Source organism: Alligator mississippiensis, chromosome 1 (assembly GCF_030867095.1).
Source record: "Alligator mississippiensis isolate rAllMis1 chromosome 1, rAllMis1, whole genome shotgun sequence".
Classification (NCBI taxonomy): Eukaryota; Metazoa; Chordata; order Crocodylia; family Alligatoridae; genus Alligator; species Alligator mississippiensis.
Window position 1 is genome coordinate 50,667,774 of NC_081824.1, and position 16,138 is coordinate 50,683,911.

At 42.8% G+C, this 16,138-nt stretch overlaps 1 protein-coding gene and 1 long non-coding RNA gene across 17 annotated transcripts in view; one reads left to right on the forward strand and one right to left on the reverse strand.

Moving 5' to 3' along the window:
- LOC102563837 (collagen alpha-1(IX) chain) overlaps positions 1–16,138 on the reverse strand; it is a 142,786-nt gene that overhangs the window by 57,609 nt on the left and 69,039 nt on the right. For all 15 annotated transcript variants that reach the window (XM_059730621.1, XM_059730600.1, XM_059730624.1 and 12 more), the window contains exons 4-12: positions 15,358–15,481; positions 14,235–14,628; positions 12,983–13,060; positions 11,639–11,701; positions 9,071–9,124; positions 8,183–8,236; positions 7,920–7,973; positions 6,916–6,969; positions 4,936–4,989 (exon numbers count right to left, since the gene is read on the reverse strand). In XM_059730621.1, the coding sequence (XP_059586604.1) occupies positions 4,936–4,989; positions 6,916–6,969; positions 7,920–7,973; positions 8,183–8,236; positions 9,071–9,124; positions 11,639–11,701; positions 12,983–13,060; positions 14,235–14,628; positions 15,358–15,481 (929 nt within the window). The remainder of the gene's footprint in view (positions 1–4,935; positions 4,990–6,915; positions 6,970–7,919; positions 7,974–8,182; positions 8,237–9,070; positions 9,125–11,638; positions 11,702–12,982; positions 13,061–14,234; positions 14,629–15,357; positions 15,482–16,138) is intronic.
- Positions 1–16,138, forward strand: part of LOC132251387 (uncharacterized) — a 36,475-nt gene that overhangs the window by 12,473 nt on the left and 7,864 nt on the right. The window contains exon 1 of one of the 2 annotated variants that reach the window (XR_009463367.1): positions 13,703–13,884. The exons of the other annotated variant lie outside the window; for it this stretch is intronic. This is a non-coding gene — a long non-coding RNA (uncharacterized LOC132251387). Of the gene's footprint in view, positions 1–13,702; positions 13,885–16,138 lie in introns of those variants that run through there. 2 annotated transcript variants of the gene reach the window in all.

A 16,138-nucleotide genomic window follows, 5' to 3' on the forward strand; every position in this document is an offset into this window, starting at 1 on the left:
AGAAAGACATAGGACTACATGGATTCCATCTTGAAACTAAGCTGGAAATGGTGAAACAATGAGTTATTCACCATAAATTTGGGACATTTGCATTGTTATTGTAAAGAACAACATGTGTTACTCCTCAGCGACTTGTATGCCACAGCTGAGAATAGTTTCGGAAATGTTATTGTATCTGAAGGTAACGGATCCCTTCAGGATCAGATGTATACAGGTATGTCTATGTTACAAATACAAATGAGTAACATATTGATATACTCAAGCTATCTTTAAACTAGTTAGCACAGGTACTAATAGCATTCTAACACAGCAACAGAGATTCTAAATATTTGCCAACAAAGCCAAAAGCTGCCATAATTAAACTGCTACCAGTACCTGGGATACTAGGGTTGGTTAGGACACAGGGGGCACATCTACATGAGACATTATTACTGTGCAGTCATTTACTGCTTGCATAAGTGAGTCCTTCCACACTTGCATAAGCAAGTACTAAATGACCACACGATAACAACTGCACGGTCCCTTGCTCACGTAGACATGGCCAGGATGTAACTGTATTTTTTATGATCATATGTACCTCTGTTTTTATAACTTACTAACTCAGTGGTTCCCAACCTTTTTTTGTGACCCACTTCTGGGAGCAGAGTGTGGCAGCAGCGGCGATGGCAGCCTAGATGCAGCGGTGGGGGCGAGGGCACTCCCATCACACGACATGGCTCATCTTTTGTGTGCAGTGCCACCAGCATTGCCCCCGCAACTCTCATTTGGGTCATGACCCAGGGTTGGGAACTGCTGTACTAACTTGAGGTCTGCCACATGAGCACAAAGTTTTCTTTGACTTAGAAAATTATTTCTCTACAGGATGGCAGAAAATGTGTGCAGGCAGCCTGATCACAGACACTGAACTAAATAATACAAGGGACAAAAAGAGACAAACGTATTCCTTCTATTAGAAAAAAGTCTCTCTGCAGCAAGCATAGTCCAGTCTGAAGTCAATCTAAGACTGCTGGGGGACAGGCAGTCTACTACCAGTTCTAGCCCAGGTCGTGTCAGCCGCACTACCAATAACTTGGGCAGCCTATGGGATCCTGCTTTGCGACATCCCAAGGAAAGGTCCCTCTTAACCCCTCAGGGAAGCATTGGGGTTCACAAGGCAGACTTAACTGCCTGTACACAAATGCCAGGATCTTGGGAAACAAGCGTGAGGAACTGGCCCTTCTCCTATGTGATAATGACTATGACCTTGTAGGAATTATGTAGACATGGTGGAACTCCACCTATGATTGGTCATTGGCAGTAGAGGGTTACACCTTGCATAGGAAAGACCGTGTGGGGAAGAGGGGTGGGGGTGTTGCGCTCTATGTCAAAGATCAGCTCACCTCCCTGCAGATTGAGTTTCCAAACCAGGAAGGGAGTCTTGAGACCCTGTGGGTCAAGATATGAAGAAAACATAGGGAGGGTGACTTACTTGTAGAAGTCTACTCTAAACTCCCCCCCACCAAGAAGAAGACCTAGATCGGGAATTCATTAGGGAACTGGTTGAAACCACATGCTCCCGATGCTTGATCGTCATGGGGGACTTCAGCTTCCCTGACATCTCCTGGGATGAGCGCACAGCCAAATCTGACAGGTCACGTAGCTTTCTCATGTGCATCAATGACCTCTACCTAGCCCAGGAGGTCTATGGACTGACTAGGGGAGAGGCATTGCTGGATCTGGTCCTGGGCAAAGGGGAGGACCTGGTGAGCGATTTGTGGATAGAGGGGAAGCTTGGTGACAGCGGCCATGAATTGGTCACCTTCTTAGTTCACCGAAGAGCAGGCAAACACGTCAGTAAAACAGAAGTCCTTAACTTTGGGAAGGCCAACTTCTGCAAACTGAGAGAACTGGTCAGTCAGGCAATCACAGGCCATACCCCCCCAGAAAAGGAAGTACATGAGGAATGGTCATCGTTCAAAAACATAATACTTGAAGCACAGGGCAAAGCCCTCCCTTTTCACAAGAAATGCAGTCAATGAGCAAGGAAGCCCCTATGGCTGAGTAAGGAACTGTTGGACCTCATTAAGCTCAAAAGAGTAGCCTACATCAGCTGGAAAACAAGAAGCATTACCAAAGAGGATTACTCTGCACTCATCCGCACCTACAGAGAGCAGTCCAGAAAAGCCAGGGCACAAACTGAGCTTAGACTAGCTACGGGGATCAAGGACAACAAAAACTCCTACTTTAGATATGTGGGAAGTAGGAAAAAGAACAAGGACAGGATTGGGCCCGTGACGTATCTAATGGGGCAATTTACATCAGATGCCCAAGAAAAAGCCAATCTCCTAAATGATATTTTACATCAGTTTTTTACCCTCCCACAAGGATCACACTGCCAGGAACAGCACAAACCAATTTGGGAATGGGTGACAGGCCCAAAATCAATGTGGATCAGGTGAGGGAACACCTTGAGAAACTGGACATTCACAAGTACATGGGCCCAGATGGAATGCACCTGAGAGTCTTGAAAGAGCTGGCAGACATCATTGCATCCCGCTTGGCAGGGATATTTGAAAAATTGTGTTACTCAGGCGAGGTCCTGGATGACGGGAAAAGAGCCAACATTGTCCCTATCTACAAGAAAGGGAAAAGGGATGACCCGGGGAACTATAGACCAATCAGTCTATTTTTCTGTCCCTGGAAAAATCCTGAAGAAAACTGTCAAGGGATCCATCAATGCCAGACTAACAGAAGGCAAGCTTCTGAATGCCAGCCAACATGGCTTTGTGACTGGCAGGTCTTGCCTAACCAACCTCATCTCCTTCTATGACCAGGTAACATATGCCCTGGAGAAGGGAGATGATGTGGATGTTATTATCTGGACTTCAAGAAGGCCTTTGACCTAGTTCCCCATGATGTCCTCATGGGTTAGCTGGGGAACTGTGGCCTTGATCATCATACACTCTGATGGCTAGGCAACTGGCTACAGGGTCAGACCCAAAGAGTACTAGTTGAAGGAAGCAAATCAACATGGCACAGGGTTACCAGTGGAGTCCCTCAGGACTCGGTACTCGGGCCACTACTCTAACATTTTCATCAATGATCTAGATTCAGGAGTCAGATGTGAACTGGCCAAGTTCGCAGACAATACCAAATTATAGGTGAGGGCCGTCATGCCACAGGACAGGCTGGGAATACAGGTCGACTTGGACACACTCTCAAGGTAGGCCGACCAAAACCGGATGGCCTTCAATGCAAAGAAGTACAAGGTGCTGCACCTCAGTAGGAAGAACCCTCAGCATACTTATAGGCTCAGCAGTGCTACACTTGCTAGCACCATGACCAAAAGGGTCTTGATTGACCACAAAATGAATATGAGCCACCAATGTGATGCGGTGGCGGGCAAAGCTAACCAAACTCTGGTTTGCATCCACCAATGCATCTCAAGCACAATGAGGGAAGTCATCCTCCCACTTTATTTGGCTCCGGTAGGACTGCAGCTGGAGTACTGCATCCAGTATTCAGCCCCCCCCACTTCAGGAAGGATGTGGAGAAGCTTGAGAGAGTCCAGAGGAGAGCCACTCATATGATCCAATGCCTGGAGGGCAGGCCATACAAGGAGAGGCTGAGGGACTTGGGACTCTTCAGTCTGGAGAAGAGAAGGGTCAGGGGAGACTTGGTGGCAGCCTACAACTTCATAAGAAGGATACATCAGGACCTGGGAGAACATCTGTTCACCAGAGCTCTCCAAAGGATAACAAGGTTTAACAGCCATAAACTCCAGGAAGGCCAATTTAGACTGGATATAAGAAAAAAGTTCTTTATGGTACATGTGTCCAGAGTCTGGAACAAACTCTACACAGAGGTGGTGCAAGCACCTACTCTGGACTCCTTCAAAAAACAGGTGGATTTATTTCTTGCTGGGGTCACATGATCCCACTTGACTTCTGACCTATGATGGGGGTGCTGGACCTGATGATCTCATGAGGTCCCATCCAGCCCCTAATGTCTCTGAAATCTATAGGGCAAAAGGATCCACAGAAGAATCTATACACCCTGGAAGATACTAAGTGAAGCCCAAAGGAGTCTCAGAAGGTATATGGGAAAAATAAAATAGGGTCCAGTTGGTCTGCAGGTACATTTTATTTTTCTATAGATCTGTGTATATCTTGTGATGTGTCTATGAGCAACGGATATAGTTAGATGAGCCTTTCCCAGTTTATTTGTAATTTTCTGTAGCTGTCACATTGCAGCTGAGTAGAGAAACAATAATCCACAGTGCCTAGGAAGACAGAGTTCTGGATGGGACTTGTATAAGTTGCAGGTAAAAATGTGGGGTCAGCTCTGATCTTAGGGTACAAGGAGGCTAGACAGGGGGTTCCACATCCTGATAAGGGGTCTCAGTCTTGAAGTCTGCATTCTGAGAGAGTGCCTGGAATTCTAGGCACACAAACTGTCTCCACACTGCTCAGACTCGGTAATATTAAAAGTCTCTACAATCCAAAGTTTGCCAGCTGAGCATCCATAAGAAGGAAGTCAGCCAGGATGTCCTAGGGTAGACAAAGATCCATAAAATATATTTCACTAATTTAAAAGAATAATGCTCTAAAACTAATGAAAGTGATTAAATGGAATTTTTTTTAAAGTAGTAATAAAAATAAAAATGCCTCACCAGCATTTAATATTATGATTCTATACCTAGCATGGTTTGACGATTATGAAAATAAAAAAGATCCATAGATTTTAAAGCCAAAAATTATCATTATGCTCACCTAGTCTGAGCTCCTACCCTCAGTAATTTTACACATTGCAATAGCTTCTGGCTCAGTAACATCTTTAGAAAGACAAAATTACAGAGGATCCAGTAATCCTTTGATACGTTGACCCAGTAATTAACTTTACAGTTAAAAATGACTACTACACTTAAGTAAAAGTTTGTGCTTTAGTTAAACTTACCCTAGGTCCTTGCTGGCCTGGTAAACCATCAGCTCCAGACAAGCCTTTATCACCCTAGAAGTACAACAACAGAAGTTGTGCACATAGTTACAGGCTATGATCAGGAGTTCATTTATAGCTATACATTTTTTTCAGAAAGTTTCAGCCTGAAGCTGCCCCCTCTCCCCGGTCTCTGTGCTTTCCTAATATCAGTGTTATCCCAGTCTGGGGAAGGCATGAGAAGCAGTGCCTGCTCTACTTTTGTTTCTGGCAAAAGTGGAGTAACAGAGAAAATCTCCCCATGTTCCCCAAGACTCTGGACACCTCAGTCAGGGCAACAGGCAGAGAGTCCTTCCACACTGCGCCACTCCCCCCATAGACAGAACTGGGAGAGAAAGGCAATACCCCTCACCCATTCCCCAGATTGAGGTGTCCTTTTGGAAGCATTGCTTTTCAAATGCCACATGGGGGAGGGGGCCAATGGGCTTCCCCCTGTGCAGCATGTTCGAAGCTAGTGTCAGCAGTCCTACAGGTCAGGTACAGACATTACACTTTTACTGGTATAAGTGATTGGAAACCAGTCTATACCCAGAACAGAACAGGTCAGCACACAAAACCGGTCCACCTGTAACAGAACAGAAGTTTGGAACACACAGACTGGTTTAAAAATGGCGGAACTTGGTCTAAGGTTTGGGGGCCCCCCCCTCCCCCACCAAAGGGCGAACGTGTGTTCACTTCACTACTGATCTAAACTATGCCACTTACAGGAAACCACGTAACTTTGATTGATTCCACCTTGGGCTTTTTAAATGTCTGTACCTAGCCACAGTGGATGGGAAGAGTGGAGTAGTAGGGCAGTGGGTGCCCCCAATTTAATGGAAGGCTCAGGGAGTACCAGCAACCCAAATCCTCCACAGGAGTCAAGCTATGAGGAATTGCCCACCCCCCACCCCAGAGTAGAGTTCCTGGTCTGGGGAAAAGCACAGGGTAACATGCTATTCAGCTCCTGTGGATCATGGAGGAGAAGTGTACAGGTGTTCATTTTTACAAGAGAAACTCTATCACAGGAGAATTCTAGGTATCACCTTTATCCCAGAAGGGTATGGGTCCTTTGGGAGAAACTGAATGAATACTTGTACACTTTTAGTTTCTACTGGGAGAGTGGTGATTTTCCCCACTAGAAACATAACAGATATATGTGGCCATATACTCAGCATGCAAGCCTATTGCCTTTTGGTATGCGAAGGCCCAAAACTATGCATTTGTTTTCTATGAACTGCACCTTTACATTTTTGGAGCACCTCCTACATGTACGCAAGAATAATTTTTCCACCAGCATTTTTGCAACCCATTGCACAAGAGATACTCTTTTACCCGAGATTTTGTTAAAACTTATTTTTATTGGTAAACTTTATCATAAATTAAAGTTATTTTAGGGTGTCAATAGATGGTTGCTGCTTGTGCATAGGAATATGTTATATAGACGTCCTTATAAACACTCAATGCATCTTTACACGTGCTCCAGAGGCTGGGGGGGAGGGGGTTTTAATTAGAGCAGCTCTGAGAGCCACTCTTGTGAAAGCACCTGCAGCATTTTGTGTATTCAGCATCCCATGCTTCAAAATGGTGGTGGGATGCTTTAACTGCCATTTTGTAGCACTGGGACACTGGGTATACAAGACACGGAAGCTGCTGGAACATGAGAATCAGCACACTCCAGCAGGCTCAATTAATCAAGTCTGTTCTGACATGTTGTAATTACAGTGTGACGGAGCAGCATCCCTGCACATCTACAGGTACCTTCTACAGGCACATACTACAGGCAGAAGGAAGGCCAGGGTGCATCTGAGGAAACGTATAAAAGCCCATGCCCCTTTGAACCAGCTAGTCTCTGAAGTGCCATCTTGCCTTACCTTCTGCCTGTCTTCACACTACATGATCAATTTGAGTACGGCAAGGTAATTTTTACCACATTTTATTTACCTTTGTGCACATTTTTACCTTCACTCCTTGGAATCCCATGATTCCTACAATGCCTGGTTCTCCTTGTTCTCCCTGAAGTGTTAAAAAAGACGACTAATTCAGTGATGGACACAAATGTGAAATAAAGTCTTTACTGTGTTTAGTATCCCACCGAAACCTACATAAAATGTCATGAGTAACAAATTAGTTCAATGAATTTTACAGGTTATTTATTCAAGAACCATCTAGTAATAGCACTTCATGTATTATTCTCCATAAAATGATCATTCAGTTGCCTATGAAATACAGCCACTTCTAAGATGGAACATAACAATGATTCTGGACCAGTGACAACATAGTACCATATTTTCCCACATAAATTGCATGTCTTTTCACCAAAACATAGCTGTTGGAAACTGGAGTGCATATTACATGTAAGAAATACGGCAAAAGCAGTTTCAGCCACTTACCAGTGACAAACAAAAGTAAAATCTGCATGTGATTCACAGTGAGCAGAACAATGAGCAGTCTCAGGTTCCTAGCTGCTGTAACTAAATTACTTACAAGAAAAGATTTCCTTCATTCTGCCTTTCAAAAAAAGGTGTGTATCTTATTCTGGGGCACATTATATGCAAGAAAATATGGTAACTGTTAAGCAAGGAAATAAAAATATGGAATATAGGTGGGCTATAGTGCATGCTCAAGTTAGAATTTGGCTAGAGCACCATGGGATCTTATAAAAACACACTAGAAGTCAGAAAGAGTCAGATACACCCTTCCAAAAATCATCAAAAAGGTGGAACCTATACAGAGAGGTTAAGGAGTAACTCAGAGACAAGAATGCCATCCTAATCACCAATACCACTTCCTCCAGCACTCTGGGATTTTCATGAAGTTCTCTTGGCCTAGTTGCTGACAAGGTTTTGACTTATTTCTTTTAGTGTTCAGATCATAGCCAAGGTAAGAGCCAGTGCATAGACAGAAAACATTACAAGCTTAACTTTTTGAAGAGTTCAGCTAAACTAAAAAAACACAGTAAATACCTTATATCCTTTTGCTCCAAGTCCTCCTCTGTTTCCAGGTGATCCAGATACCCCCTAAGACAAAAAAGTAAGTATTTAGTAGTATTAGCTGCTTCTCAGTCATTTCAAACTTGCAGCTATGATGACAACTCCAGACACTGCCATGATGTCATATATATTTCTATGATATTCCAACACAAGTTGTTATACTGCTCATTACACTAAAAGATATTCCAGATGAATGCATTGCCATGAAGTTTTCCAACATTTGGAAGGGTACTCACTTTAAAACCTTTTACTCCTGGTAATCCTTTGAGACCTGGAGGACCTGTATCACCCTTTAAAAGAAAAGTGATTTATCACAAGGAAAATAAATTTTCACATCTTTTAATTGCAACATCCATCAGACCACCTATGTTAATATACATGATGAACACACAGTTTAATGACTCTTTGCACTTGAAACAACACACATTGCTTACCATTTTCTAATAGATTGTATTACCTCAAACCAAAAGCAAATTATATACGTTAGAACCTTGTGCCGAAGTAAATCATTGCAACTCTGTTGACTTTAATGGACTTATGCCAATTTACAGCAGCTGAAGACCTGGCCATAAATTATTTCTGATAGTGGATTTATCTTCATGATTTCACATATACAGATGAAGTATTTGGCAATGAATGTCTTCCTCGCAGATATTTCAAATCACAACATAGGAACAGAAGGGTTTCTCAGTGCAATCACTTACATTCAAAGGCAACCCTTTTTCCAAAATGATCTACAAAAATGGCCTTGCTAACCACTATCACTTATCATGGCTACAAAGCACTAATCAAAATACCCACAATGTGGTGGAGATAAAGAAAAGGCACCGTCATTGCTTTTGTTTATTTCTCATACTCATTATTTTATATGTAACACAAAAGGCATAGAAAAAATATACAGCTTGATATATTTCCTATAAAGTTCAAAAATTGGACATATGCACAATATAAGATAAGTATATATCTGTTCATCAAGTAATCCTTTCATTGCTTTTTCACCTTTAGTGCCCACTAGACCCTTGAAATAAAAGGGAAAAGTGTTTATGGTTGTAACAGTATAAAGCCAAACAAAACAAAATTCAGATATTATTATACAGTAAAAAACAAAATAATTATAATCATACTTTTGGACCAGGATTTCCAGTGTTTCCATAATCTCCTAGGTGGCCATGTATTCCCTATTAACAAGAAAAACATTGAATTACTTAGTTTTTAAGTGAATTTAGTGCTGGTGAATGTCATTGAAGTTCCATCATGAGCAGAGTCAGTGCAAGTTTTCCCCACTTATCCACTTCACTAGAAGAACTTATTTTCACAGCTAGACAGATACTGCTCTCTGAATCCATTCAGTCTTTAGCCTTTTTGGCTAAGTACAGATAGTCAAAAGCCCAAGTCTAAACTGATTCACTCTTCAGAGGTTAGTGTACGCTTCATAGATTGAACCAATAAGCAAGTGAACAGACATTCACTTTTGATTCCAGAAATGCAGCCACATGCCTGCAGTGGCTAAGGCCAGAACCAGGGGGTGCTAAAGCATGCCTCCCTGTGTGGTTGGAGCAGATAGCTTAGGCCAAAGCTAGCCCGCCCACCCTCCAAGAGGGTGTTTGCAGGGGAGATGCAAAGCTTCCTGGGATGCTGGAGGACTGAGTTAACTGGAATCTGGAGGGAATCTGGGACAGAAGTTCAGTAAACCAACTTTACCTAAATCAGTTAAGTCTGATACTACATCCATCCAGGTTTATCTTCAACCAGTTTTGGCCATTTTGAAAGTGATTTATGTGCACTGAAGTTCTGTTGTGTTACAGATTTGTACCTGTTTCTGATCATTTATATTGGTTTACCTGTAATTTCTGTCCCTAGACTTTAAGGCATCTTGCAACAGCATCTTATGATTGCTGTAATCTGGGATAAGCAGTAGACGAATTTATACTGGTATCTGCAAAGTTGGGGAACCTGATACCACTTGTGAGAATATCTTCATGCTGCATAAGAAAACAATGGAAAACAATCTCACCAGGATTCACCCTTTTGCTGACATAAGTGAGCACACCATCAGCCTTCTCCTTGAGATTGGTACCTAAAAAGCCAGCTCTCCTGGGTTGAGCCCATAATAGCAGTTTACATAATAGTATTGAACAAGATTTTTTTCTGCACTGTTACATGCACATCTACTCTTTAAAGCTAAGTACAGATATTCAAAAAGCCTGAGACAGAATTGATCTAATTATGCAGTTTTCTGTAAGTGACATAGTTTAGAACAGTTGTGAACAGAACACACATTCGCCCTTTGATGTTGGTGGTGGGGAGAGGGGGGAGGACAAATCTTAGACCCAGTTCTGCCATTTTTAAACCAGTCTATGTATACCAAACTTCTATTCTGTTATGGTTTCCAATCATTCATACTGGTAAAAGTGTAATGTCTGTACCTGGCCTAAGTATACTAAATCTCATTTCTCATAGAACCTAAGTTAACTGGTCCCTGGGTTGTGATCCCCAGGGGCATCTCCAACAAATCCAGTGTTCTGCAGTCCAAGTCCCTTTTTTAATAGCTGAAATTTGTATCTGTTGTAACATGCGATCATAGTATGAAGGTGAAGAATCACACAGATGCCTAAGGGCTCTGTCCCAGATTTCCTGTATAACACCAGAAATCTATGGACTATTGTGCTGTCATAAAGTTAGGGCAGACTCCATGGTCTCTCTTCAGTTACATGTCTCAGAGCAGTTGCTCTCAGTGGGAAAAAGGGGCAGGGGCAGGGGGACCACTAGAGTTTTGGAGGGTGGGCAGAAGTAGAGTAGCTGGGAGCTGTGCATCCCAGGATGCTGGAGGAATGAACATAAAGTGTTTTACCTCCCCTGACCATTCAGACAACATGGGGAAAGCATTTCCAAGATAAACCTCCTTTTGAGTAGCTTATCTTTAAAATATTTAGACTTTAAAGGATACTTATTATGGTTTCACACTCTTAGATAAGGGGTTTTCAACCTTTTGCATTATTGTACCCCACAGTGGCCAGACATGGAGCAGTGTATGCCCAGCCACCAATCTGAAGGCTGGGGGAGTGAGTGGCTGGACGTGGAGTGGCGGCAGCCACTGCATGCAAGGTTCCCCCACACCCTGTGTTCAGCCGGGTGGCCAGCACCTCATGACAGCGCTCTGTCCCTGCCCGCCTGCACATACCCCCTAGGGCCGTCTCAAGTACCCCCAGGGGCATGCATACCCCCAGTTGACAACCCCTGTCTTAGATGGGTGAATTTTAAGTGCCTTTATGCCAGTATTAAGTTTACTTATGATAAAACCCTAAAGTGATGGTTAGCTAAGTAAGCATCAGTCACTGGATCTTCTAGCCCTCAACAAGAGCCTATCCTTCCCTTAGGAGAGGGAAGGAACACTTCATCCATTGCCTCTCCCTAGTGCCAGTGCCATGCTACCCACTTCTCTCCAGCATGTTCACCAGAGCTACACATGTTTAAGGTTGATTTTTTCTTTAGATAACCTATGCAAACAAAGGTCATGTCTAATATTAGGAGGTAAAGCCTATGATAATTGCCATATTTCCAGCTCTGCCAGACTCTCCCTGTGCTCCTTTGTCTCCTTTTTGCCCCTAAAAATCATAAAATAAGGGCTGAGCATGATTTTGACAAAACCATGGGAAATTATCAAAACTAGAAAGTTTCGTTTTAAATTATACCTTGGGGCCTGTTGTTCCTTGATCTTGTGATCTTCCATGGGCACATTTACAACTTCTTTCACACTAAAAATGAAGACATAGGTTACCTAGGGAGCATACAGACATAACACGCAAAATGTTTTAAAAATGGAGTGTTTCAACTGTGGACACATGTGTAGCCTTGTGCCTCTCCCCTAGCACTTCAAAACTGCCATAACAGCATGTAGTGATGCTACTCTCCAGTCAGGGCATATGGTAGAAGGTTGCTCCCTCCTGTGTTCCACTTCCTCCCCCCACTCCATCAACCAGGGGGAGAAGGGGGAGCAAAGAGTCCGAGGGTGCTTCCAGCACCCTGGGCACCAGGAGTCAGAGTAAAGGCAGTGTTGTACTGTGGGATGCCTGGACCAGAAGTACAACTGGGTGCTAGACTGTCTAGAACAGTCATGCACAGGGCAGCAGCAGTAGCTGCACTGCTGGAGGTGTGGTGGCATGGTGGATGCTATTTTGTGGCCCCTTCAGGGACAGCACCTGGGACTGGTGCCCTGGCCACCCCCCTTCCCCACCCCCTTTTGTCATACTACTGGTCTGGAGGATCAACCCAATGTAAACACATGAGACAAAATGGTACAAAATAGTGCCCACTCCTTCCAGATATATGTTTGCCATGCTTTGGTCACTTTGGGAGCATTTTATCAGATGTGCACACCTGTACATTCATCTTTTTAAACATTTCAAAGCTATTTGAAACATTTTAAATGTTACATCTGTCTGTAGCCTTATTTTTGTGCTGCAAAAAGCAAGTTGCAAGATAATATCTCCTACTGGACTACAGGGGGAATTCCAAGACTTGTCCTTAAATTGTAGAAAAAGAAATTTTCTGATTCTTATGGTAGAGCTGGTTACAGGCAAGGACCAAAAAGGCTACACGTGCTTTTTGGGGTTCCAGCTGTACAGCTATATTCAGTTAGTGCCCTGCTGGAAATCCTATACATACTTTTAAATCAAGCTACAGGGGCCCAGTCTCAATCTCAGCTACTAACATCCTGCCCTTCCCATTTCCAGCTACTGAAACTCTTCAGTTTCAACTGCAACCCCACAATAATGGCAAAACACACTGAACCACACTCTCAGCCCCTTAAAGAAAATATCCGGCTCCAAATTACCAAACATTTTTTCCCCTAGATGTCATGTGATTTGCAGAAGCCTTCCTCTCCACATACAGCTCTGCAAAACTTGCAGACCTGACAGTGAAGATAGATTTTACTGGCAGTGGATAGCATATAGAGCTATGCAAGAGTCAGTTAAGTTAACATTGAGTTATCATAAGTGAAGGAGCTCATGGGAGAAACCATACGCTCTACTCACAGTATCAGAAAGTTCACAGCATCCTTCTGAGTATGCTTTATCTGCATCACAATGCATTTCAAGTTGCTGCAAGTCCACCTGGCAAACATATAAAACAACTTCTTGAAACCATATATAACAGCTTTAATAAATATGGGCTAATTGACCTCTTCTCTATAGAATCAGAACCCCACTCACCCATTTCCTCACTCTGCACTCCGCAATACAGATACACAGTGTTTTCCTCTACCAAGTAATTCACCCACACTGATCAACTCTTCCTTCCCACCTCACCACTCTCCCTATGACCAGTGATACCAGTAGGATTGGCTAATTGTAGAATACTGTCACTACAAAAGCATATCATGTCTCTTCTTACTTTTCTGTTTTAATTCCAGATTAAGAAAATGTGATTGCTTTCCTTCTATAAAGAAAAATTGAAAGTTAACCACTTGCTGAATATTCACTAATAAAACTCCCATGGGATATAAAACCATAAAATTTACTGGCTGTTCTGTCTTATGTTTGAAAGACAGGCTGTGCAGAAATGTTAAACCAAGTACAGTGACCTCTAGCACAAAATCTCTGTGTAGTAATTATATTTGTAGATTATTTTACATGCACACACACCTTTTATTCTGAATTCTAAGAACTACGAATATTTATCGGAGAGCTTCACAAAAATTAGAACTAGATTCAGATCCCCACGATGACCACTAGAGGGTGCTTGTGCTTAAGTAATAAAAGATGGTTTCATGCACCCTACAGAAAAAATACTGAATAGCTGCAAATGCCTCTTAAGAGAGAGCTGTATTAAAATATTAGAAAACCTAGTTTGCATCCATCAAAAGCCTGATTCTGAACCTTTAAATATTATCAAGAGTTTTATGATTGATTTCAGCAGGAACAAAGAAAGAGAAAAGGTAAGCTTTTTGAGTTATACTGAATTCTGAGAGACAGAATATAGAGATGTAATGAATCCCTTTGAGAGATTCCCAAGCAAAACAATACAAATTGTACCCAAGAAAAAAGTTCCTTATGAGTGCATGCAAAGGATAGTGAATGCCAGGAATGGAATCCTAAAGGCAACACTATGGGCCATTTAAAACATGTATTTAGTAAAAGAATAAATTAGATGCTTTGAAAACCCTCCCCCCCCCCCCCCCCCCCCCCCACTAACTGAACCAAATGGCTTTCTTCTGTTAAATATTTCCAACAAAGGACAATGTAATAACAAGGACTGGTACATACCAGTATGTTGAGAGATACTTACCAAAACAGAAGACTTTTCGACTGATCTTTTTACTAGGGAAGTGTGCAAATTTCTGTAAATGTCTCCGTGTTCATTTGTGGGAACTGCACTGACCTCCTGACAATCAATCAGCAATTTTACATTACTCCCTTTCACACTTAATGCTAACTTGTGCCAGGAGCTATCAAAAATTTTGTCCATGTTGTTGAATGTCCTGAACAGGATTATTTTATATGAACTGGCATAAAAGAAATCCAGATTTTTGTTGTCTCTCAGAACCTGAATTCCAACTTTGTCTTTGCCATCAGAATCACTAACTTGCCATAAATGCCACATATTTTGTGAAGTGTCTTCCAGCATTTTAAAAGTAGCAATGATAGAGTATTCGGAAGGGAAGCCATCTGGAAAACCAGCACTAAAACAAAAACACATATGGTCTGATTTTAAAAAATCTACCCATCAACCAAGTAAACGAATGTCCATTTAAAATGTTTAATTTCTAATGTATTTAAATTATATTACTCTAATGGTGCTGTAAGGTGGCAAAGAAGCTGCTTAATTAGTTACTGGACACCTGAGATTGCAGTGCTATTCCCAGAGGTGATGAACAAAAAAGCCAGATTCTGCATTCTGACCTCAAGCAAATTCTTACTGAAAACATCAGTGGACACAAGCCATACAATCAGCACAGCATGTTTCTCACTTTTCTATGATGTATGGCTCCCTTTGGGGTGCCTTGTCTCCCAGGAGTGTTAAAGAAGTCAATCCACATGCAGAAGAGAGAACAGTGGCTGCAGTTAAGCCTGGTTTTTGCCTGAGGGCTATGTAGTACTTCCCTCATATAGTCGCAATATAGCTCTGAAATCTTACCTTCTATATTTAACAAATGAATTTTTGTTCAGAAATGTCTGTCCTATAGAGCTTCATTTATAGTAGTGATTATTAAATTAAAATCATGGAACCGTTTTATATCACTTCTTCTGCTGCACAACCCCTCCCCCTGGCTCTGCCAGCCATGTGACCTGAGACAGAGCCAAGGAACTTGGCCTTATGGCCTGCTCCCCCATTATCCTCAGTCTCTTTGTGGAACCCCTGAGGGCCTATCACAAAACCTCAGTTTGAAAACCTCTGATTTATAGCATACCTTGTATTTTTCCTGAGCTGTATGTTAGGACTTATGCGATAGGCTATAGATCCTGGGTTTGATCCTTCTATTATGTGTTTATCTGATGCTGTGGACAGTTTGAATTCCTGAAGAAGATCGAGCACTGCAGTTTAAAAACAATCTTTCATTAGTTTAGAAAACACCTCCATTGCTGGAAATCTGCACAAATTATTGACCTCAGTGAGTCATTGACAAATTGCACCCATGGAGATACTGGCTTTAATGATGGTGCCAAATGTGTTTGTGGTAGGGACAAGTCAAATGCCAGGTACCAAATGTGTTTGTGGTAGGGACAACTGAGGAAGTAATCTGCTGCCCCAACCCCTTCGCCCAGGAAGTTTGCTGCTTTCCAGAAGCCAGAATCCAAGACATTGCGGAGAAGATCCCTAAGCTCCTCCAGCCCACTGACCACTATCCCATGCTCCTCATCCATGTGAGCACAAATGACACGGCTCAGAGCACTCCCAGCCAGGTCATGAAGCACTACAGGGATTTGGGAGCGGGGTAAAGGGTCTGGGGGCGCAGGTGGTGTTTTTCTCGATTCTCCAGTCTCAGGCTACAGGCTGAGGAGGAAGAGGACAATCCAGGTAGTGAACCAAAGTCCACTGGGGAGGAGGCTCTTCTCAGCCCGACTGGATGACCTGCTCCACCGGGCTTTAAACTAAGCCCACCGGGGAACAGGGGGACTACCACCACTGCTGGCCCGCTGAGCAACCCTTGCAAAGCCAGCAGACCAAGGCACACAAGAGATCCCACCCCT